The sequence below is a fragment of the Tenrec ecaudatus genome, chromosome 5, assembly GCF_050624435.1.
Source record: "Tenrec ecaudatus isolate mTenEca1 chromosome 5, mTenEca1.hap1, whole genome shotgun sequence".
Classification (NCBI taxonomy): Eukaryota; Metazoa; Chordata; class Mammalia; order Afrosoricida; family Tenrecidae; genus Tenrec; species Tenrec ecaudatus.
In genome coordinates this window covers 152,076,682-152,100,420 of record NC_134534.1, presented here as the reverse complement: position 1 = coordinate 152,100,420, position 23,739 = coordinate 152,076,682, and the positions used below count along the sequence as shown (strand labels likewise).

General features: G+C 50.3%; 1 protein-coding gene across 7 annotated transcripts in view; it reads right to left on the bottom strand.

Moving 5' to 3' along the window:
- The window catches only part of IQSEC1 (IQ motif and Sec7 domain ArfGEF 1), a 147,937-nt gene that overhangs the window by 14,616 nt on the left and 109,582 nt on the right, over positions 1 to 23,739 (bottom strand). For all 7 annotated transcript variants that reach the window (XM_075550096.1, XM_075550095.1, XM_075550094.1 and 4 more), the window contains 6 exons: positions 15,903 to 16,064; positions 13,343 to 13,465; positions 12,041 to 12,207; positions 4,183 to 4,322; positions 3,682 to 3,711; positions 825 to 950 (listed from right to left, as the gene is read on the bottom strand). In XM_075550096.1, coding sequence (XP_075406211.1) covers positions 825 to 950; positions 3,682 to 3,711; positions 4,183 to 4,322; positions 12,041 to 12,207; positions 13,343 to 13,465; positions 15,903 to 16,064 — 748 coding nt within the window. The remainder of the gene's footprint in view (positions 1 to 824; positions 951 to 3,681; positions 3,712 to 4,182; positions 4,323 to 12,040; positions 12,208 to 13,342; positions 13,466 to 15,902; positions 16,065 to 23,739) is intronic.

The following is a 23,739-nucleotide window of genomic DNA, read 5'->3' as shown; positions in this document are numbered from 1 at the left end:
TCGTAGTCGAGAAGCCCTGGCGGCCGAGCGGTTACAGGGTGGGCTGCTAACGGCAAGGTCAGCAGTTCAAAACCACCAGCCGCTCGATGGGGTAAAGAAACTCAGAGGCAATTCTACCCTGTCTTATATGGTCACTGTGAGTTGGCATCGACTCAATGGCAAGAGTCTGGTTCTGGTTTAGTCTTAGTAGTCAGAAAGGACCTTCTGGTTCTCCCATCCAATCATGCCTGTGGCTGGACTGGGCCTTCTGCAAGAAGACTGGGGCCGGCAGGAGGGACAGAACCTGGAGCACAGGCAGAGCTGGACATCCCACCCTGTGGAGTGGCTAGCATCCGCCCACCTTTTCTCTGGCGGCAGGTCTATTTCCTGTGGGGAGCCCTCCAGGGAGTGGGGCTGTGACTGTGGCCTCGCCAGTAAGAAAAACACTGCTCTCTCCTACCAGTGACTGGCATAGGAAGCCGGAGCATTCGTTCTGAGACATCTGCTCCAACTCTCAGTGAGAGGCCCCCACTTGATGTGGGCTGTGGGGAGCTGTTGGGGCATCAGAACCCACCTGAGTAGGGAGCCCAGTGACAGAGAAAGCCTGTGCAGCAGAGAGGCTGCTGAGAAGAGGCCCTGCCCACAGGGTGGGAGTCTCTGTCTGGGAGATCCCTTCTGGTATTTTCCATGAGCAATGAAAGCCCACTTCTCATTTGAATTCTGTGTGATTTCTGTCCCTTCTGGGCTCATTAGTCTCTCTTCCCCCAACCTTGCCCGGGTACAGACACACAGCTTTTGCACCCTGCCAGAAGCATACCCACCCAGCACCCTGCAGAGGAACGTACCACCAAGAGATCGTTAAACAGGAATATTTCTCGCTGGTGCAGCCCGAGTTTCTGGGGTTTATTTGGGTCTGGAACCTCAAAGAGCCGGCAGTAGCAGACCAGCCTACGATGGGGCAGAGAAAGTACCTGTGCAGGGAGAGAAAGTCCCGCCATGAAGTGCCCCACCCATTCACTGGGTCCAGGGCACACCCAGTTTGCCAAAAATCCAGGCGGGGACATTACATTTTAAAAGGCCTCCTCGTGCACACTATGCAAAGGAGAGCGTTCGTCCTGTCCCCCACCCCCACCCCCACCCCCTTCACACACATTCTGTACCCAGGAGCTGCTACTTCAGATTCTCTGTTCAGGCTCTCTCTTAAAGGCCTACGGTAAATGCCGTTGGGACTGGTGAGACTGCTCTCCGGTTCTTTCGGGCAGTTAACAAGACCTCAAGCACTTACTGATGAAGATCCACAACATCGGGTCAGAACACAGAACAAAGACCTTCACAACTGGGCCAGTAACACAACATCACAATCAAGGGGAAATGGACTGACGTTGTCTTGGATCAACAGGCAGGGCCTGTGGAAGGAGCAGTCAAGACGCTGTACCATGTACTGCACAGTGCGCTGCACTCAGCAAATCTGCTGCTCAAGAACTCCTTAAAGTGTTTGTGAGGACTAAGTGTTTTCAGTTGACTGAAAGCTGGACAAGGAATAAGGAAGATCAGGGAAGAATCATTTGAGTCCTGGTGCTGGAGAAGAAAACTGAAGACACCACGGCCATCCCAAACAGTGAACAAGGCGTCAACGACGCCAAAGGGAAGCAGCACACCAGCCTGTGTGATCCTACGATTGCAAACAATCAAATCCGAATCTGAAGGAGAGAATGCTATCAGAGCTTACGTTGTGAGCACATGGTTTGTGGAAGGCTATGCATGACAGTGGAGCCCCAAATCCATATGCAGGGTCCACACATAAATTAAGCTTCTGATGAATCAATCCCCTCTGAAGATGGTCAAGGGATGTGAACACTCGCTCACTATCCCCCAGAGAGCACTGTAAAGTCGATGATGGCAGATGTCATTAGGTTACAATGTAACACCTTATCATTTGATCTATGTAACATCTACCATTTGCAACACTTCCTTTTTGATCCATTTAAAGTAATATTTTCTGCTTTCTTTTTGATGGAAATTTGTCTAGTCAGTTTTGGTTTTGTTTACTTCCAGCTCATGTTTTATATGCTTTTCTGTATTTGAAATCCAGGACAGTTATATCTTTAGCAAGAGTAACTGGATTGATAATGGCCTTGGGGGGATGCTAGGGGAGGAGGGTGGGAAACGGGGCGCCAACAAGGAGGATGAGAAGATGCTCGGAATGGTGATCATTAAATTATATGATATTTGAAGTATATGCCAATAAAACTTTGGAAAACAGCAGTGAACTAATTTGTATTAGAAGAAATGCTGCCAGAATGCCCCTTCAAAGTGAAGGTGGTGGTAACCTGGTCTCAGGTCCTTCAGACATGAGCGTGCGAGTTCAGCCCCTGGAAGAGGACATCGCGCTTGGTAAAGCAGAAGATGCGGGAAAAGAGGGCGATTCTCAAGTGCAGTGGGTTGACAGTGGCCGACACACTGGCTTGCACAGAGTAACAAGCATGCGGCCGGCTGGGACGGGCAGTGCTTCTTTCTGCTGTGCACAGGGTTGCCGTGTGTCAGGAGCAACCTGTAGGCCCCTCCAATAGGCCTCCCGCTTGGGTGGAGCCTCCAAGCCAGAGAGGGGTCCGTGTTTTGAGCCGCCATACCTAAGGCACAGAGAGGTTAAGCCACTTGCCCAGGGGCTTCAATTTCTCCTTGACCAAACCTCCTCCTACCACGAAAGACATGAGAAGTTCTGACATCGGAAAGACCCCTCCACATTCCGAACCAGACGTGGGGTGCCTTGGAGGACCTGGCTGCTCTAACCCTATCAGCACCCAGTTTCCAGGGTTCTTGTCCTCACCTTCTAATTCACATGCCTGAGCCCAAACACACTCACACCGTGGGTTCCAGGGAGCCGCCCCAAGCTCCCTTCAGGCCCACTCAGTCAGCAAGTGTCTCACTGTCCAGGCTTGGCCGCTAGGAGCCCCATCTCAGCAACAGACCGGCTCACTGGGAGACCCCATGGAGGGGGCAGGGAGATGGACAAACTGCCCACGCTGATAGGTGTCTCCTAAATAAGGGCATCAGGGAGCTGAGACAAAGGGCAGGGAACTGTGGCTAACAGGGTGGCGTGTGCAGGGAGCAGCTCTGTGGGCACAGGAGGATGAAGGAGAAAGAGGGGTGGGACCTGGGGCTGCAGAGTAGCAAAGGGCCAGCCCAGCATGGAGACTTTTCAGAGTCCCAGGCTCTCCCCTTGGGAAGCTGATGAGACGTTCCCTTGGTGGAGGTGGCATGGGGAACTGCGGGATGGGATAACGACAGACCGCGGATGGTGTGCAGGACGCTGCGGACTGGAGGAGTGTGTGCTGCAGGGTCTGCAAGCAGACGGCACAGGGGCAGTGGTGACGGTCATGCAGGGAGCCTTTTGGGGACAAGGAGAGGCCACAAGAGCGCAAGTGCAGAAGGAGTCTGCACTGAGGCCATGGAGGGCCGAGGGCGCAGTGAGACGGCCTCGGTGCAGGGCTTGGGGACAGGGAGGGGCTCTGTTAGCTCCTGGGAAGCTTCGTGGCCGCACTCATCGTCTCCCCCATCGCCTCTGGGCCGGCAGGGAGGTAAAGCTAGGGTAACGATGAGAATAACACTTCTCAGCACTCCAGAAATTCACTCCATCGCCCAGAAAGTTAGAGATGGGGTCTGCCGTCTCCAGTCGGAATGTAAGCACAGAGAAATACTCACACAGCCAAGGCCGGGGTGCAGGGATCCGATCTACAGGAGAGAACGGGAGACAAAAAGAGACATTAATGCTCCAGGGGGTGCACGTGGGCCCCGAGGTCGGGTGACAAAGTCGCCCCACGGCATTTTCTCTTGGCCTCCAACCAGTCATGCCACAGGCAGGGCATGTGCCAAGTGGGAGGCTGGTTGGCAGAGCTCCGAGGGTGCTGTGAGGGGACACCTGAGCGAACTCACCTAGGAAGCCCACCAGCATGGGGGGCTCAGAGCACAACTACCACCTGCTCTGAAATGCTGAGACAGACCCACCCTCCCCAAGATGAGGGACCACTGCAGAAGCAAACGAACAAACTGCAATGCACACAACCCTGCCTGGGAGGGTTAGGTTCCTGACAGTCTGGTGGGGACTTTAAAGTGGCATTCAGGTCACTGCTGGGCCAGAAGCATTGTCCAGGCCCAGGTGCCCACAGAAACCCACCCACCTGGTGAGACCAGGGCCCCACGTACCGGCTTCTTCCCCACAATGAGCTTCTCCACCTTCTGCACCTGAGACACATGGTCCTCGTTGGTCTTTAGCTCTCGCTTTCGGATCCGCTCATAGATCCCAATGAGCATCTCCCGGGGAATGTCCTCACCGTCGTCTACACCTGGGAGGAGACCGCAGCCAGAGGTCAGGCTGGTGCGTGGAGGCTGCGGCCACTCAGTCTCACCCCTTGGACTTGACCGTTTCTAAGCCATGCCAGGATAGATCCCCGTCACCGTCCCCAACAGAACCAAATGCCTGCCAGACACACAGGTGCTGAACACAGTCAATGGCAACCCCCTCGGAATCCCTCCACCAGGAACAAGGCCTCTGCTTGGACAAGTGGGAAGGGCCGCACACCTTCAAGGCTCTGCTCAGAGAGCTTTGTAACTAGGGCTTTCTTGAGGCCCTGCGAGGTGGGCCCAACCATGGTTGTCCATTCCAGTTCACGGGGTCTCCCTCCTCCTTTCTGGTCGCCGCTCAGGAGGGCAATGGGAGGGAGGGGGTGAAGCTCAAGTCTGGGCAGCATTCAGGCTTTGACAGAAGCGAATGAAACCCCCCTTTTGTCCGTTCCTAGCTGTGTGGTCAAGGGCAAATGACCAAGTCTCTTTGCTTGCTGCCGCTGTTTCTAAAGCCGTCACCAAGACAAAGGCAGGCTGCACAGGGCTGTGGTGAGGACGGAGAAGCACACACTTGCGCAGCACGACTCGGCCCAAGCAAGACCATCCAATGCTGCTGCTCTCATCTCGCAGGCTGAGACAGGGCCAGGACTTGACCCGGTGGCTCTAACTGCAAGCCTGTACTCTGTCTGACGTGGCAACTGAACAGCTATTGTGAGAACAGCCACGTGGCTCCTAAGAGAAATGCAAATTCTTCTTCTGGGGTGATCCAGAGGGGGGCACAGGTTGGCGAATAGGCTCTGTGGGTGAGGCCTTCCTCTGTACTATTGGTGGGGTGGGACAAGGGTCAGTTCCTAGGTGGGCAATTTGGAAATGCTTGTCAAAATTATAAATTCAAACACCGCTGTGCCTGCTGATTGCATTTGTACCATGGGGAGTTTATGCCACGGGACATGGGGCGCTGATACATACCTAAGGTAATTTCTCACAGCATTGTTTCCAAACAACTGTTTACCATCACCATGGGACGGATTGGGCAATCATCATCCTTCAGTGTCACACCACACTATGTGCCCAGCCAAGAAGAATGAGGAAGGCCATGGCGAACTAATAGAGACACTTCCTCTTAGACTTAGCAAGTGAAAAAACAAAGGCACAAAATGTCTGCATTTATACACATTCTACCATAAGAAAATAAAACTAAGTAGCACAATCAACTGTTAGCTGGCCCTCGAGAGAAGTGAGTCCCTAATATGTGCCATGCCATGCTATGATGGCCCTTGAGGAGATCATGCTGAGCCAACAAGCCAGCTGAAAGAGACAAGTGACAAAACCAAGTGCACCGCCGCTGAGTCAATGCTGACTCCAAACTCCCTGTGAATGAGTCGATGCCAGTGCACACTGACCCTCCAGGACAGGGTAGAACTGTCCCTGTGAGTTTCTGAGTTCCTACTCTTTATGGGAGTAGTTCCATTGGAGTGGCTGGTGGTTTTTAAGTGCTGACCTTGAGGTTAGCAGCCCAGTGCATAAAACCACTATGCCACCAGGGCTCCTCACTTACAGAGAAGTAAGAAAATATACGGAAATAAAAAATTATTATCGGATACAGGGTTTGGAGATGAAAAGAGGAAGCTTTTGCTCAGAGGACAATGAGCTCATATGCGTGGTGGTGGACTAACTAGAAATACAGTAAGGGCTGCAAGACACGTGAACACAGTCCGTATGTCACGGAGCTACACACATAGAAGCTGTTGTTGAATTACACTTTGTGTGGATGTTCTCAAAAAAAATAAAACAAATGAAGAAAGCAAGGTGTAAAACAGCCTGAGAGGAGCCAATAATACCAAGGGCTCAAACAGAAAGCAAATGCTTAGGAAATGATGACGGCAACACATGTACAAATATGCTTGATACAATTGATGCATGGATTGTTGTAAGAGCCCCCAATAAAATCACAAATGACTATGCACATTCCTGTGTTTGCTTGGCCCCAGAAGTATGTATTTCTTCGATTTATCCGACCAGGTAAGGCTGAGCTTTCTAGGTCACTGTGGAGGGGTTGTCTCTGGCTCACAGAGACCTGTGGAGAGAGCAGAGCTGCTCCTTAAATGCCACTCCAAACATGAAAAGTTAGTTTGTGGGTTTTTTTACAAATCATTTTTATTGGGGGCTCTTACAGCTCTTATTGCAATCCATACACCAATTGTATCCAGCACATATGTACACATGTTGCCATCATGTCTTTCTACTTGAGCCCTTGGTATCAGTTCCTCTTTTTTCTCTCCCTCCCCACCCTCATAACCCCTTGATAAATTACAAATTATTATTTTCATATCTTACCTGTCTGCTGTCTCCCTTCAGCCATATTTCTGTTGTTTGTCCCCCTGGCGTAGGTGTGTGTGTTATAGGGTGATCTTTGCGATTGATTCCCCCTTCTCCACCTTCCCCCTAACCTCATGGTATCAATACTCCCCATTATTGTTCCTGAGTGGTTTATCTTCCTAGATTCCGTGTGCTGAGAGCTCTTATCTGGACCAGAGTACATGCTCTAATCTAGCCAGATTTGTAAGATAGGACTGAAAAATAAGCTTTAATAATAAAATCAAAAATACTGGCTTCTGGCCAGGCTGTGACCTCTTCCCCACATACCTATCTCTGAGCCCTCCAGAGCAAGCAACTGTGTGTGTGTGCCCCCACACACGCCAGGAAGAGGGCATGAGGCAGCTCTGACAACCACCGCTGGAATTCAGAGTACGCCGCAATCTTTCTGGATGACGCTGGACGCTCTGCATTCCTGTCAACTTCAGAACCTGCTTCTATGGCCACCTAAGGGGCGTTATCGCAAGATGCGTGGAGATAGCAGAAAAATATCAGTTCCGCAGAAAGAGAGAAAGAAAAGCAGGCACCAATAAGTGAACAATCTGAAAATGCCAGCAACTGGCTGAAGGTTAAAGAGCTCTGGAATGATTTTAAAAAGGATTCGGAGGAGTGATTATGGTACTTTTAACAGATGGCGAAAGCATCAGAGAGACCAAGGGAAGGGATAGAAAAACTAGAAATCTTATCAGAAAAACACCAAATAGAAACCCCAAAGAGGAATACAAATAAAATTACACACACTATAAAAGGAAATTAGACTAAAAACTATGGGGGGGGGGATCGAGCAAATGTCCAAAAAATAAACAGGAATGGCAATATTAATCTCCACTGAAATAGATTTCAAGGCAAGATCCATCCAGAGAGACACAGAAGGGCATTACATGAAGATGAAAGCGACTGTAGAAGTAGGAGACCCTCAAAATTCTTTCACACCCATTACAGCACCGAAGAGAGGCTTGACAGTCAGCGTGCGCGAGAGGTCACTGGGAAAACTCAACAGAGAGAAGTAAATAGCACCATTAGCCACCTCGATCTCTGAAACAAAAACAGATACTCCGCTCAGCACCAGCAGTTCACATTCTCTTCAGCGTACACAGCACCTTCTCTAGAATAGACACAGAGCAATTGGTAACGTTTTACAATGCTCAGATACTACAATCCACTTTCTAATACCACAACACTATAAAATCAGACACCAACGATAGGAAGAGCAAGGAGAAAAAAGCAAACACGTGGAAACCGAACAACAGACTGCCAAGTATCTACCTGGGTAACTGATGAAATCAGGCGTGAATGTTAAAAAAAATACTTTAAAATAAATGTGAACATATCAAAACCTTGGAGATCCAGCTGATGCAGTAGTCAGAGGGTAATTTATAGCAATGAATACGCACATTGAAAAAAGGAGAACCAGAATCAATACCTTAGCCCAGCATCTTCAACAACTAGAACAAGAGCAGTAGAATAAACCTTCAATCCCCAGGAAAAAAGACATTGTTAATATTAAAGCAGAAATATATGAACTGAAAAACAATAGAAAAACAATAAGCAAGAAGTTGGTTCATCAAAAGGTTTAACAAAAAAATAGAAACCACTAGAAATATTAAAGGAAAAAGAAAGATAAGGTATAGGAAAAGAAAGATAAGGTATAGCTACCAAAGGTGAGATAAAAGATTCTAACAAAAAATTTTAAAAGGCTTTTAAAGATTAAAATGAAATTTTAAAACAAAAATAAAACACATTACTATGAAAAACTATACTCCAACAAATGTGCAAACTTAGGGAAAATGGCAAATGTCTAGAAATACATTCTCTACCTGAATTAACACAGACTGAAGTAGAAAACCTCAACAAAAGAAGAAATAGACCAAGTAGTTACAAAACTTCCATTAAACAAAGTCCAGAGTCAGATGGCTTTACGGGCCAATTCTACCAAGTATTCAGAGAAGAATGGAGAGCAATTCCACACACACTATCCCAGAATACAGAAAAGAACAGCGATTTTCAAACTCACTTTCTGAAGCGAGCATCACCCTGATTCCTAAACCAGGACAAGGTATAACCAACGTAGAAAACTAACGACCGCTATTTCTCATGACCGTAGACACAAAACCCTCAACAAAACCCCAGCCAACAGAATCCCACAAGAGTTCAAAAACAAACAAAAGCACCTCACCACGATCAACTGGGGTCCATACCAGGTGTGCAAGGATGGGTCAACACGAGAAGCAGTTACTGAAATCCACTGCCTCAACAAAGTAAAGCATCCAAACCATAGGATCAGATCCACTGATCTCCAACACTCACTCCTGATAAAAATGCTGAGTGAAATGGGAAGAGAAGAGAAATTTCTTGGCACAACAAAGACATTCACCTCAAAGGGATTTTGGAGATTGGCAAAGGTGGGAGGGGCAGACCAGGGGTCGGCAAACTGCCGCTCCCAAGTCAGATGCGGCGTTTTCAGGATGTACATGTGGCTCTGAAGTAAAACAGAAACATTTTAAAGAATATCATTCAGATAATGGTGATTTCATTGGTTGGTAAAAATGTATAAATGGTCCTCGAATAATTTCTAAATTGTTTGGACAGGATTGGCTCTTCCCTGGCTAGACTGGATGCTAATGTCGGTGCGATCCATGACAGGGTGAAGTGAAAGCAAGGAGCAGGGCAGGGGAAACCACGGGCCACGGGAGGGGGATTAGCTTAGACTGTTGAATACAACAGTAATGATCCGAAATGTAAACCCCACCCGAATTTTCAATGAAACATTATGAACAAAGCTAGCAAGCAAACAAAATGCTGCCCATCAGACAGCACAGGGGCCCAGGGACCTGACCTGACAGTCACTCGCTGTAGGGATGGTTCTTTAAGCAGGTAAACGGAGTGAAAACGATCCTTAGCTTACTCCCAGGCGGGGATTACGTGCCGTGTACAGTCATCTGGAGCCATGAGAATACGCACCTGTGAGCACCAAAATCAAGTGCACCCCAAGGACATACGGAGTCAGAGTGGGTGCGCGTGTGCAGCATCCCTGCACTATCAAAGGGATCACTGATAGTGTCTCTCTTCCAGAAATGCCATATGCTGTTAACTGAGGTTTCCACATGCCTTTGCTTCAATAAAAACTAGAGGTAAGACCCTGTAGGGCCTGAAAAGCCTGAGACCTAGCCCATGGCCACATGCAGTGAGCACTCTGTAGATGCCTCAAAACTGCCCCAAGCCTTTTCTGTTCCTGCTTCACTGGGGTTTGAAGCTCAGAGGAAGGGGCAGCTCGGTTCCTCCTGAGGGGTGAGGGGCCCCCTCTGCTCTTGGGTGGGAGCCGTGGGTAGGGGTGTGACAAGGACCACATCTGCAGGTTCCACTGGTTACTTGTTGTGGTGGTGCGCACCACTAGAGGGCAGGCTAGGGCGTTAAATAAAGTACTAACCCACAACATTGATTGTGACACAGACACTGTACATCTTTTTTTTCTTTCAGACATCAATTTTTATCCTTTTCATGTGTTTTTAACAATCTATTGCTTTCTTTAATTATGATCTCACTACTATTATCTTTTTAAAAATACTTTTATTGGGGCTCTTACATCTTATATCCTCCAGTGTGTCAAGCACATTTGCACATATGCCGCCATCATCATTTTCAAAGCACTCTCTTCCCACTTGAGCCCCTGATATCAGCTCCCCATTTCTTCCCCCTCTGTCACCCGCCCTCCCTCACGAACTCTTGATAAATTATAGATTATTTTCCCATATATCTTATATCATCCTCCATCACCCCTCACCCACTTTTCCATTATTTATTTCCTTGGGAGGGGGATCTACATTGATCCTTGTGATCAGTTCCCCCTTTCTTCCCCTCTCCTCCCCTAATCCTCCTGGATTCTCTACTCTCCTTGTTGGTACTGAGGGCTTTATCTATCCTGGATTGCCTGTGTTGTGGGCTCTTATTCTGTAGCAGCGGGCATGCTCTGGTCTGATCTGATGTGTAAGGTAGAATGGAGGTCATGGTAGTGGGGGGAAGGAAGCACCAAAGAGCTAGAGGAGTTGTGTGTTTCATGCACCCTGACTGGCTCCTCTCTACCCTGTGACCTCCAGGACTGTACATCTTTATGGGAGCAGACTGGCTCCTCTCTCTCCTGAAGAGTGGCTGGTGGATTTGAGCCGATGACCTTGTCATTAGCAGCCCAAAGCACAACCCACAGTACCACCAGGCCTCCTGTTAAAACGCAGCAGAGTCATCACCCCAAGGAGCTATTATTTCACAGGAAACTCCTTCCACCAGCAGAGAGACGACAGCACATCACGTTGGCAAACATAAAGGAAATGGGTACGAAATTTAAGCAGCTCAGCAAGGCTCAAAGAAATTGGATCTGATTCAGACTCTTCCTCCTTTTAAAAATATACCATTTCTAAAGGCGCTCCAGAGTCCAGTCTGTCATTCCCTTTAGCTTGACTCCCGGCTCTCACAGCTTAGCTTCCTTCCAGGGACCCCAGCTGCTAACACAGTGCTGCCAGGGAAGACTGCCACTCGCGTCTCCCTTCCGTTTCTGTCTTCCTTCTTGCTGCCCGTGGCGATAGCGCCTCTCAAGCCTCCCATCTCCCCGGGAAGGAGAGTGGGCAGGCCCCGGCTTCAGAGCACCCAACAGCTGGGCTCTCTTTGCTCTGGAATCACCTTTCTCAAGATCGCCTATCATTATGGCAAGGGCCACTACCGTTTTCCATTTGCAGTGATGGCCTAAGGTGTCCTCTTGAGATCAATACAAAATTAGTAAGGCGTGCCACTTTAAGAGAACCTCACGAGCAGAAGTGGTCTGCTCCAGGCCCTGCCAGCCCTGGCATCACTCTGCGCATTGGTTTGCACATGGCATGTTTGGCTCGAGTCCCACCACTCCGCGGGCAGGTTGAAGCTTTCTGTCCTCCACCCCCCAGCGCCCAGTCCTGCAGCACGCACTGTGTTAGGCCTCTGCCACTCCCTTGGTGGTGATGCCTTCCCCTCCACCTGTACCTGGTAAACCTCGGTCCCTCCTCCAGAAATAAATTAGATATTGCCTCTCCCATGAAGTTGATCACCCAGCAGGGCTTGGTGTGGCCCAGGCAGTCCCATGTGCACCTCTGAGACCACATTCAATGGCTGCTAGCCCCCCGGGCTTTGTGCACTCCTCCAAAGGCAACACCCATTGAGAGTCCCTGCACAGGTGACAGGTACACGAGAGCCCACGGCTCTACTCAGCTGTCCGCCACAGTGCACCAGGAGGGGAAGACCCCTGTATTCACTCTCGGCCTTCATGGGCCACAGGTACCTGGCCGCGAGTGGGTGCTCAGGTTTAGCTCAGGGGACAGCTCACCTCGAAGGTTCTTGACGAAGTCCTCCAGCTTCATCTTCCGCTCGGGCTTGACATTGGGGCTGTACATGTCCGTGTTGAGCAGGATGATGGCAAAGGCCAGGATGAATATAGTGTCTGGGTTCCGGAACTGTCGCACGACTCCGGGGTTGCAGATACAGTACCGCTGGCTACGGGCCGGGGGAGGAGAGGCGGGTCAGGGCCTCTGTCTCCTCACTCCTGAGTAGCCACAATGGCTCATGTCCCGCACTCACTCCTGGGCCTTGGAGATGACCAAGGGTGGTCACCTCCCTCGGACGCTTGGTTTCCACATTCAGGAGACAGGGAGAACCCCTGCTTCTTAGAGAGAAGGCTCTCCCAACCACTGGGCCTTTCTCACCTTATTCCCGCCCCACTCACTCCATACACTTCAGCTACCCGGGACAATAAGTACATTTCCGAGTCCTCCTTGAGTGCTGGCCAGATACTCGGAGGGCACCTTCAAGGTTGTTTCTTAAAAAAGCAGGGAGGGTGCCCTCGGCTCCTCTTCTCTCCCTGCTGGGATGGGGACATGATGAGACGTGTCAGGTCTGCCACGTGGGGCCTGTCTCCCTACCAGCTCAGACAGAAATGCACGTCCTGGTTACTGTGGGATCGGCACTGTAGCAGCTGAACTAACAGACTACCTCAGATACCTTTCTCCCCGAGCAGTGAGCTCATGGAGTCAGGGGAGCTCCCTGACGGAGGTCCAGGGGGGAGCAGGCAGCAGCCAGTCCAACCCCTCCTTGGAAGCCCAGCTTAGTGCGGTCCCTCCAGGAAGCTTCCAGGGAGTAAGCATATAGATGAGGTTGTCCTCAGTCCTCGACCCCACAGGGCTGGGCCAGCAGCTGGTTCATGGTCATCCAACTACCGGTGACCGCACAGAATGACTGTATTCAATAGCTGGCATGGACTGCAGGTCATATGAATAGACCAGGAAAAGCAGATGGCTGACTACTGAGACCTTTAAGGCTGTACCAAACCCTGGCTTCAACGCTAACTGGAAACCATGACCTTGGGCACGCCCCTAAGCCTCTTTCAATTTCGGTTTCCTCATCTGCAAACCTCAGTTAGGACACTAAACGCCCACCATGCCCACTCTGCTCTGTAAGGAGAAGGCAAAGCACCTAGCATTCAAGAGGGGATCCTGTGATCACCCCCAAAGCAACAGACGCAGACGCGTGTCCTGCTTAGGTGAAGGGGATAAAGGGGGACGCAGTCTTGCGGCGGGCACTGGAGCAGGAACAGCCTCTCCCCTGACGCTCCCGTTCCAACAGCAGCCCCCACCTGAAGGCCTCGATGAGTCGCTCCACTTTCTGCGCCTCCCCCTGGACACGGATGTGAGCCTGGAATTTCCGGAGGGCTTCGTCCAGCTCCATGGCTGAGAAGTCCATCTCATCGACCACGCAGCTGCAACAGAGACGGCGGGCAGATTCTATTAGCCACAGCACCTCTCTGGCCTCCACTGCCAAGAGGCAATCAGGTCCCACCCACCCCAGGAGGACCCTGGTCAGGAAGGGCTCTGCTCCACTTCCTCCACCAGCAAAGTCCGACACTGCAGGATATGGCAGAACGATCCCAGTGCTTCAAGAGGAGTGCCAGGATAGGGGCATGTCTGGCCTGACATCTGCATGTGCCACTTTCTACCGAGGGGGCCAGAGCATACGGCTAGGTGTGGGGATTCCTTCTCTGCAAGGGCCCATCTTCCGGAAACAAGCCTGGAGGCTACCCCAGTCCCATGGCTCACATTACTGCTGTGAATCTTTGAGAACAGTGAAGCCTTCCATTTCCAAAAAGAGAAAAAAAGGCTCCGGGCAATACCATGCTTGGCCTCCCCTCGCTAGGCCCACAGGTAGGATCACACATGGAGGCTGCCCCAGGCACACGGGGGGAAGGGAGGGGCCGGAGCCACGCGGGGCTGTTTGCTGACCACTGTCCCAGCAACTGCCCTTGTGGCTGCCTGGTGTGGTGGGTCAGGAGTCGTCTCGATACTTCCTGAACCAATGCTATTTTCTGATCCAAGGGGAACAATACACGGATTTCCTATGGCCCAGAGCCAGCTGGGAAAGGGTGGGGGACTGTGTGGTGGTGGCTGCAGGGGGTGAAGAGGAAGTGACTGGACCAATGAGAAGCTAATTTGCGCTCTACTAAACCATCTCTTTACCCCCTGGTGCAGCGGGGCAGCCACCATCAGACGCACACTATAGCGGGGTTTTCCCGGTGAAGCTGTAGCTGCGGCAGAAACCTCAGGCAGGGCTCAGAGAGAACCATCCAGGCATGGGCATCTTGCTGGGTGCTGCCACACACCCGCCTCCAGTCAATTCCCCCCGAAGCTCCTGGCTCCCTTACTCGCCACTCATTCGTCGGTGTGTGTGTGAGTATGAGCATGTGACGGACCACACGTGGGTGTGTGGGAGCCCACGTCTGCAGGGGAAGCCCAGTCAGCCCCGGTCCGTGAGACCCTCCTCCCGCAGGAGGTCAGACGGGATGGGGCACACAGGCTTGGCTCTTGGGAGGGCAGCTGTACGTTAGGATTATTCTCTCCAAAGAGGTGGGGATCCTGGGAGAACCCAACAGCCACTCCCGTGAGAAGTGTGTGTTCGAATCACACCCCACAGGGGCTCCTCTGAGGGAGGGGCCGCCACAATTAGCTGACGATTGACCCTTGACCGCCCTGCTTCCCTGTTCCCTCCTGCCCTTCCAGGCTGTGTCAGTACTGTTTGGACAAAAACAGCCCTAGAGACAAGGCTTGGGGTGCTCCCCAGACACCCCCCCCCCCAAGCAAGGCGACGCAGGAGATCCGTGTGCAGCCATCCTCCCAATCGGCAGCTTGGTTTCTGCAATGTCTGTTTATGGGGCTGATGGGAGAGTTCTCCTGAGAAAATGAGAGCGGATCTGAGGCTCAGGGACTGCTCAGCACAAGCAATTACCCTGCGGTGGCCGCTCTGCTCAGGAGAATGTAAGGAGAAAAGACTTCAGGTACAAATAGAAAGGTCTGAAGCCTGGAAGCACATGGGCTGCTCACTGCCAGGGCGACAACTCAAATCAAGATCAGGTAGTCTGCTTCCAGAAAGACTGACCGTCTGGGAAACCCAATGGGGCGGTTCAACTCGAATACTATCAGTTGGTGGCAGTGGGAGTGGAGGGGAGATTCCAGGCAGGATAACTGAAGAGCTCAGTCCTTCCTAAGAGCTGGGAGCAGTGGGACGATGGGGGCATGGGGTTGTGGGCTGCATTTTAGATGGTCTCTCCCTACTTCCCAGCCCAGAGGGTGACAGAGGCAGGGGAGTGGCAGAGCTGGGACTGTGGCTGAGGCCGAGCTCTGGCACAGGACGCTGGAGAGCATCAGGGTCAGAGGAGCCTCCTGATGGCAGGGCAGGCGCCAGGCAGTGGGATGTCAGTCCACAGCGAGGCTGACTGGACACGCTGACAGGGCAGCCATGTGAACGTGGGCCAGCAGGGGTGACAACTCCCTAAGTGCAGTGCTGTGGAGGAGCCAGGCCCCGAGGGTGCGAGCCGGTGGAGGGTGAGGGGGCTGGCTCTGGGCGTGTGAGATAAAGGCTGCTGTATTTGGTGGGGGCCCTTCTGTGTGTGCACGTGCAACATGGAGTAGGCCCAGGAGCAAGAAGACAGGGGAGGAGGTGGTGTATGTTGCAGCAAATGGCATGTGCTTGTGACTAAAGTCTGCAAGCGGCTCAGGTAGCAAGTGTCCAAGGGGGACAGAGGGTGGAACCAGCCTTCGTGTGTGAAGAACTCACATGAAGCCAGGTGACATGCCTGTGTAAGTGCATGTGAGCGTGCAAGGTGGAGGGAGGTCACAGGGCCGCGCGCCCACTACAGCACTCACTCAAGCACGTCGCGGTTGAACTGCTTCTGCCGGTTGCCCAGGAACTCGCCGATCATCTGCCGACTGAGGCCCTTGCGTTGCAACAGGAAGTGGGCCACCCCCACAGGCGTGTCGGGCACGAAGCCACGCTCGATGAGGTACTGGACGCCTTTCTCTGGCTTCCTGTGGGTGAAACACGCAACATCCTCAGACCCCCAGTTCCGTCACTTGTCCTGTAATCCCTGCCTGGCTCCTTGGGGGCCTCTGCTGGAGCTTTCCTCCTTGCCTGCCCACAGCCACCATCTTTTGCCCCCTTCTCCCTGTGGGGCTCGTTGGCCTACGGAGCCCAAGCCACCCTGTCTGTTCCGGCCACTGAGTCACAGCACGGGGAGAGGTGGGGAGCAAGCCTTCACACTGACTGGCCCAGACTCCCCCCCACCCCCCACGTGTGGCCACTGCCTGGCTGTCCTGAAGCTGGCTCGGTGGTTCAGGAGCACTTCCGCCGTTGTCTCTGTATAGCTGCCCCTTTCTGGGTTCTTCTCCACTGCTGCCTCTTCCCTCCTCGGCTGCCTTTAGCCCCAAGCCCCCTCTTCCACATACCTGCTACTTCTCTTCCTGGCTGAACTCAGGCTTCCCTCTACAAAGAAGCCTGTAAGCATAATCGGGCACGCTGGTCTACCCTGATCCTGGTCAAATGCAACCCAACTGCCATGGAGTTCCTACTGACTCACCCGACTAAAAGCTCAAACTCATTGCTACCAAGTGGATGCCAACTCATAGTGGCCCTGCAGGACAGGTTAGAACTGCCCCTGTGAGTTTCCAAGACGGTAACTCTTTATGGGAGTAGAGGGCGCCCGCCTTTCTGAGGAGCAGTTGGTGGTTTTGAACTGCTTGGCCTTGCAGTTAGCAGCCCAACTCATAATTCCTACAATACAAGGGCTATAGCAACCTCATAGAGGGTTTCCAAGACTGAATCTTTACAGGAGCAGCTGCACGCATCCCACACCACCACTCAATCTGGAGAGGAAGCAATCACCACCACCACTGAGCAAGCACTTCCTCTGAGCCACAACCCTGTCATACAGTTCCTTGTGTGGTGGTGACCCCCAACTATAACATTATTTTCGTTGCTACTTCATCACTGTCATTTTGCTACTGTTATGAATCAGGCGACTCCTGTGAAAGGATCATTCGCCCCTCCAGAGGGGTCGCCACCCACAGGTTGAGAACCACTGCCATAGAGGCTCTATTCTACGTCCTGCTTCCGTGGCTTGTGTGTCGCTGTGGTGCTGAAAGCTATGTCATTGGTCTTAGTATCTCAAATGCCTACAGGGTCACTTTAAGTGACCAGGTTTCAGCAGAGCTTCCAGACTAAGACACTGCGTGCTGGAGAGTTACAGAAGAAGGGTTCCTTTCTCAAAGCAGAGTTGACCTTGGAGGCTCCAATGGAGCAACGCCTGTGGGAGGGGAACCTTCCAGATTTTCATTTTCTGATGGGGTACAACTCAGGTGAGAAGAAATAGCGGCAAAACCTACTAATAATTAGAAATTGGAATGTATGAAGAATGAATCTAGGAAAATTGGACATCATGAAAAATGGAATGCATACAGATCAACTTCCTGGGCACCAGTGAGCTGAAATGGCCGTGTATTGGTTGTTTGGAATTGGGATATATGGGCTACGACGCCAGGAATAACACAATCAAGAGGAATGGCACGGGCTCATTGTTTAAAAGGGCATTTCAAGGAAATCCAATTAATACAACTACTTTATTCAAATTTATGCACCAATCATGAAAGCTAGTGATGAGGAAGGACTTTGACAAATTCTACCAATGTCTTTCCATCAGGAATTGATCAAACATGCAATCAAGGTGTATTGATTAACGTTGGCAATTGGAATGCAAAGGTTAGAAACAAAGAGGAAAGGACAGTAGTTGGAAATATGATTTTGGTGATAGAAATGAAGCGGGAGATTGTATGATAGAATTTTGCAAGACCAGTGACTTGTGCATAGCAAATATCCTTTCTTCAACAACATAAAAGGTGACTGCTACATGCATGGTCTTCACCAAACGAAATACACAGATATCAAACTGACTACTCCTGTGGGAAGAGAACCCAGAGAGAAGCTCACTATCAGCAGCTCAAACCAGGCCAGGGGCTCACTGTGGAGCAGACCATCAGGTGCTGAGATGGAAGTTCAGGTTGAAGCTGAAGAAAATGAAAATGATTCCAGGAGAGCCAAACTAGGCCCTTGAGTCTGTCCCACCTGGATTTCAAATCGCTGCATCGAACGCTGTGGCCGAAGACCTGAGCGCTGGGGGAGGACAGCAAGACCCTCGTTCGTGAAGAGAGCACACGGTCAGGGAAAAGGCAAGAAAAAAACCCAAAACGTTCAAATTGGATGTCAGAAGAGACGCTGAAACTTGCTAGGAGTCATGGAGTGGCTAAGGCAAAGGAGGAAATGATTAAGTCAAAGAGCTGAATCGAACATTTCAAAGGGCAGCTCAATCAAAGTAACCAATGGGCATAGAGGATAAGCTACTTCATGCATAAATCCCAGATCGAGGTCCAGGCACTTTGGCAGGGGTCTGGCTCAACTCAGGGATGCAAATGGCAGCCAACTACAAAGGAGGGGAAAAGAGAGGGGAGAGAAAGAGAAAAAGAGGGTGATGGGGACCAGGGTATCTATCCTTGAGGGCAATACAATGGCATGGAGCAGCCAACAACAGCGGAGATGGCAGGCTGGACCCAAGGCGAGCTCTGTTGACCCCCTCCCCAGAAGAAGGCAATATGGTGGACAGCACTGAAGATATAGCCAGGGGGGAGAGGCGGGCCTGTCTAGACCACACGGGAGCAAGCTAAGAGGGGGGAAGAGAGAGTGAACCTCATTTTGGCTCACCAAGTCCCGGAGATGACACCTATGCTCAGAGCAGCCAATACCTAGAGAGGACCAGCCCCACCATGAGATATGACATTCCCTCACTGACCCAAAGCCCTCCAGGGGATAGCACTGGAGACACTGCGTGGGAAGTGTGCCCTGTCTGACCCATGCACAGTGGGGTGAGACGTGAAGGGAGTATAACTGGGCAGCAAGGGGAGCAAAGTAACTAAGGCCCCAAGGAGTCCTGAAAATAGACTTCTGACTCGGGGGACAGGGCTTGGCACTTCATCAGACTTGATCAGAAAACATACATAAGAGTCAGCACACAGACCTGGAACTACCTATTTTTTTTTTCATGTTTTGTTTCTTTGTTTTATTACCATATATACTCAAGTATAAGCTGAGTTTTTCAGCACATTTTTAATGCACTTTCTGTGGTAAAATTAGGTGCCTCAGCTGATATTCAGACAGGCTTATACTTGAATATATACGGTATGTTGTTTTTTTTTTCTTTCACCCTATGCTTATTTATATAAGATAGGAAGGACGAACAATCTTGAGGAGAAAACAATGGGACCCGTGGACCCAGGGGGACATGGGAGAATAGGGGGTGGGGGAGGGGCAGTGGAGAGCCAACAAACTCAGAGATAAGGGAACAACAAGAGATCTAAAATGGACGGTGAGGAAGGCTATAATGCCAGGTGGGGCTTGATCAGGAGCAATGTATCTGAGAGGAAATACTGAGAGCCGAATGGAGGGTGAGCATGATAGTGGGACAGGAGGAAGGTGAGAGGAAATAGAGGAAACAAATAGGAGGCAAAAGCTGTTTACAGAGGTATAGCTGTAGGCATGTATATATGTAAATATATTAATTTATAAAGGGATAGAGGCCAATGTACATATATTTATACGTGAAGTATTAAGATAGCAGATGGACTTTGGGCCTCTACTTAAGGCCTCCCTTAACATGGGAACACTTTATTCTGATCACTTGGCACTCTTTGACACTCACCTGCCCGACAGGATCACTGAAGACAAATGAGTGCCTAAGCAAATACGATGAAGAGAGTGGATGGGGCCCAGCTATCAAAAGATATAGTGTCTGGGGTCTTAAAGGCTTGAAGGTAAACAAGCAGCCATCTAGCGGGGAAGCACATAAACCCACATGGAGGAAGCACATCAGCCTGTGTGATCAAGAGGTGTCGATGGGATCAGTTCTCAGGAATCAAAAGATCCAAAACAAACAGCTTTATCGATGAGAAAGAAGGGGATGGAGTGGAGACTTAATGTCCATCTATAGACAATTGGATATCCCCCCACAGAAGGGTTATCAAGAAGGGATGATTCAACCAAGGTGTAGTACAGCACTGATGAATCACACATCATTCCTCTAGTTCCTGAATGCTTCCCCTCCCCCCCCCCCGCCACTACTATGACTCAGTTCTACCGTACAAATCCGACTAGACAGGAGAACACATTGGTACAGTTAAGAGCTCTCGACCCATGTTATTTGGGATAGCTAACCCCCTCAAGAGCAGTAGTGAGAGTAGCGATATGAGGGTAGGGGCATGGCCGGGGAGGGGGAAGGGGGAGAAAGGGGGAACCCATCACAAGGTTGGATATACAGCCTGCCCACTCTCAAAGGGGATGAATAACAGAAATGTGGGTGAAGGGAGACAACGGACAATATAAGATACAAAATTGAAGTTTGGAATGTTCTAAGAGCTGTAAGAGCCCCAATAAAATGATTTAAACAACAAAAAAAGGCAGCTCCAGAAGACAAAGCCCAATATAATAATGGAACATGGCACCAAATGAGGACAACCTGGCAGGTGCCAATCCCAGCTCTGCTAGCACAGGGAGAGCTTTGACCTCTGGGCCCTGGCCCCTCCCAGGTAAAGTGTGGACAATGTAGCACCCTCGCTCAGAGGCTGGACCAGTGAAGTGCTCGCTCCAAGATGCACAGCAGTGCTTTCTGCCACCCCTTCCTCCATCAGCTCCAACAAGCAGTGGTTACACAGAGCCAGGCAGGGGCTGGGGGCCAGGTGGTGGGGAGGTCTAGCTCACAGCAAGGTGTTGCATCACTGAACACAGGTTGGGGGACAAGCAAGAAATGAGCCTTCTTGCCGTCCTAACCGAGTTTGGTGGATTATTTGCTCAGCATACAGATTAAATATGTAAGGGAAAAGGATACAACCCTTGTACACCTTTTGCGACTTTAAATCTTACAGTTTAGTACTGCTCTGTTTGAACAACTGCCTCATGATCTTTATATACATATTCCATATGTGCACAATTAAGGGTTCCTGACTTTCTATTCTTCATCACATTGCCCATAATCTGGTGTGATCCACACCGTCAAATAGCTGGTATTCTCTGCTTTCAGCTAATATCCATCTGACAACAGCAGAGATACCTCTTGTTCTATGTCCTCTCTTGAAACTGGTTTGAGCTACTGGCAAGTCACCGATATAGCATAGTTGTATTTGTTTTGAATTATCTTCAGAAAAATTTTGCTAGCATTTGGGAGGGGGGGGGAGATTTTTGCTAGCATATAATACCAATGATATAATTAGATAATTGCCATATTGTTTGACCACTTTTCTTTAAAATGGATATTATGTAGCTTTCTTCCAACTGGTTGACATAAACAAGCAAGTGCTCCCAAGACAGCATGCTGGTTGCAGCATTTCAGTTGAGGCTGTGTCAATCCTTAGAGGGTCGTTTTTCACCAGTTCCTTCAGTCTGGCTTGAATTCTGCCTTCGGTACCGTCACTTCTTGATCACATGCTACCTCTTGAAATGGCTGAACATCGACTAATACTTTTTTGCACAGTGTATTTCTTCCATCTTTCTGATGCTTCCTGTATCAGTTTTTCTGTCCATAGAAGCCTTCAGCAATACAACTTGAGGCCTGAATTTTCTTTTAGTTCAAGAAATGGCAATCATCCTCTCCACTTTTGTTTTTCTAATTCCAGGCCTTTGAACACTACCTTATTGTACTTTACTCATGCAGTAAAAACTGTTACCAATCCTACTGTATAGATGATGAACTGAGGCTCTGTGAAGATAAATAACTTGCCCCAAGGTCACACAGCTCAGGTGGCCAGGCTGGAGGTCACACCCTCCCCGAACCTGGTGCCTGAACCCATCTTCTGAAAGCCCACCATATAGAAGATCAGATAGTGTAGCCTTGCTGCCCCGCCTCCTCCAGGAGGGAAAACTGAAAGTCCAGGAGGCAACATCATGTAACCCTGGAGTGTGAGCTGAGCATCCCGCAGCCCTTGTGGGTGTTGACCCCTCCTTGCCCATGGGAAATACTTCATTCCACCCCAGGCAGCTTCCCCCACCTGCCTCAAGCCTGTGTTCCATGATCTAACACTTCATTTCTGTCGCACCGACTCTTCTTGCCTGTCTGTGTTAGTCTGGGTAGACTACAGAAACAAACTCATAGACACTCACCCGTGTCTAAGAAAGAGGTTTAAAAAAAAAAGAAGAAAGAGGTTTATATACAGGAGCAATTGAATATTGAGAAAACATCCCAGCCCAGTCCAGATCAAGTCCATAAGCCTGATATTAGCCCCTATGTCCAATACCAATCTATACAGTCCTCTTCAGACTTACGCAACATATACAATGCACCAAATGCATGAAGATCACAGGCCAGTGGGTGTAAAGTCAGTGATGACAGAAGCATCTCAGAACTGGCAGGGGACTCTACGTGGCTTCTCCAGCTTCAGAGATCTGGTTGCATCAGAGTAGGTTTGGTCTTCTCCAACTCTGGCTATTAGCATAATTCCATGTGTCTTGTCAGCTGCAGTGACTCCCAGGGAGTCACTAAGAGAGAAAAGTATCTCCTGCCTCCAAGGAAGGAAATGTCAGATGTCCCAGACTCCTCAGGAGAAGGCCATGCCCACACAGAGGCCTCATTGGCTATGATCTGATTGACAGGCTAGACTCCACCACTACACTCTTAATCCTCAAATTGACAAACAATTATATAACTATCACACTGTCCCTTTTACTCTGGCATGTATTGTCACAGTGGGCTGGGCCAGGCCCTCCCACTTCTGGAGGAGCATCCTATAAAGAGAGTTACCCATGATAGAATGGGCACCCTTGTCTCTGAAGAGGATAAGCAGAAATCCAGGACCTCTTGGTGGTGGCAATGTAGGGGTGCCCCCTTACAGTGGGGTGTTCGTAAGGGCCTCTAAGATCCTTTTCAGTTGCAGGGTTTTGTATTTCAAGGCAGGTCTCTCTCTGTGAGCTAGACAGCCCCTCCACTCAGGACTCCAGACCCTGCCAGGCTCTGTGTGGCCCATTGCCTGGAGGAACTAAGAGGAGCAGGGACAACAGAAAGCTCTGTCCTGCACCTTGGACCTTGCTCTCTCTTCCAGGATCCGCAGGAGGGCAACAGGCAGATGACACAATTTTGCAGAAAATGAAGACTGTTTAAAGTACCCAGTAATGAAGGTCAGATGCACATGAATTAAACGAACATCCTAAATGATTCCATTCTACTCGGATAAAATATTCATGGCACATTTGGCAAAGGCAATCCAGAATCTAAGTGATGTACTGATCGCACTAGGCAAAGCTGAAGCAGGAGGTGTGCTTCAGGTTTCAAACAAGCAAAAATGCCACACTTGGATGACCAACATGAGGCTGACTCAAGCCAGGGTTCTTTTCATTGCCTTCATATGCATCTGACCACCGGCCAGTGGGATTCACCCATCGAGCCGTGGCGCTGGTGAAGCGCACGGACTGTCCTGTGGGCTGCCAGGAACATGAGCAGCCAGTCTGAGAAGAAATCTCCCCAAATGCTCCCCAGAAGCAAGGATGGTGAGTCAGCTTGCTGACTGCACACGTCCTTAGGGGACACCAATGGCCGGAAGGGACAGGAGGTTTCTAATAGCCAGGGCCAGCGAAAATGAAGGGGATCCTCCCGGAGAAGGGCTGCCCAATGCCTCC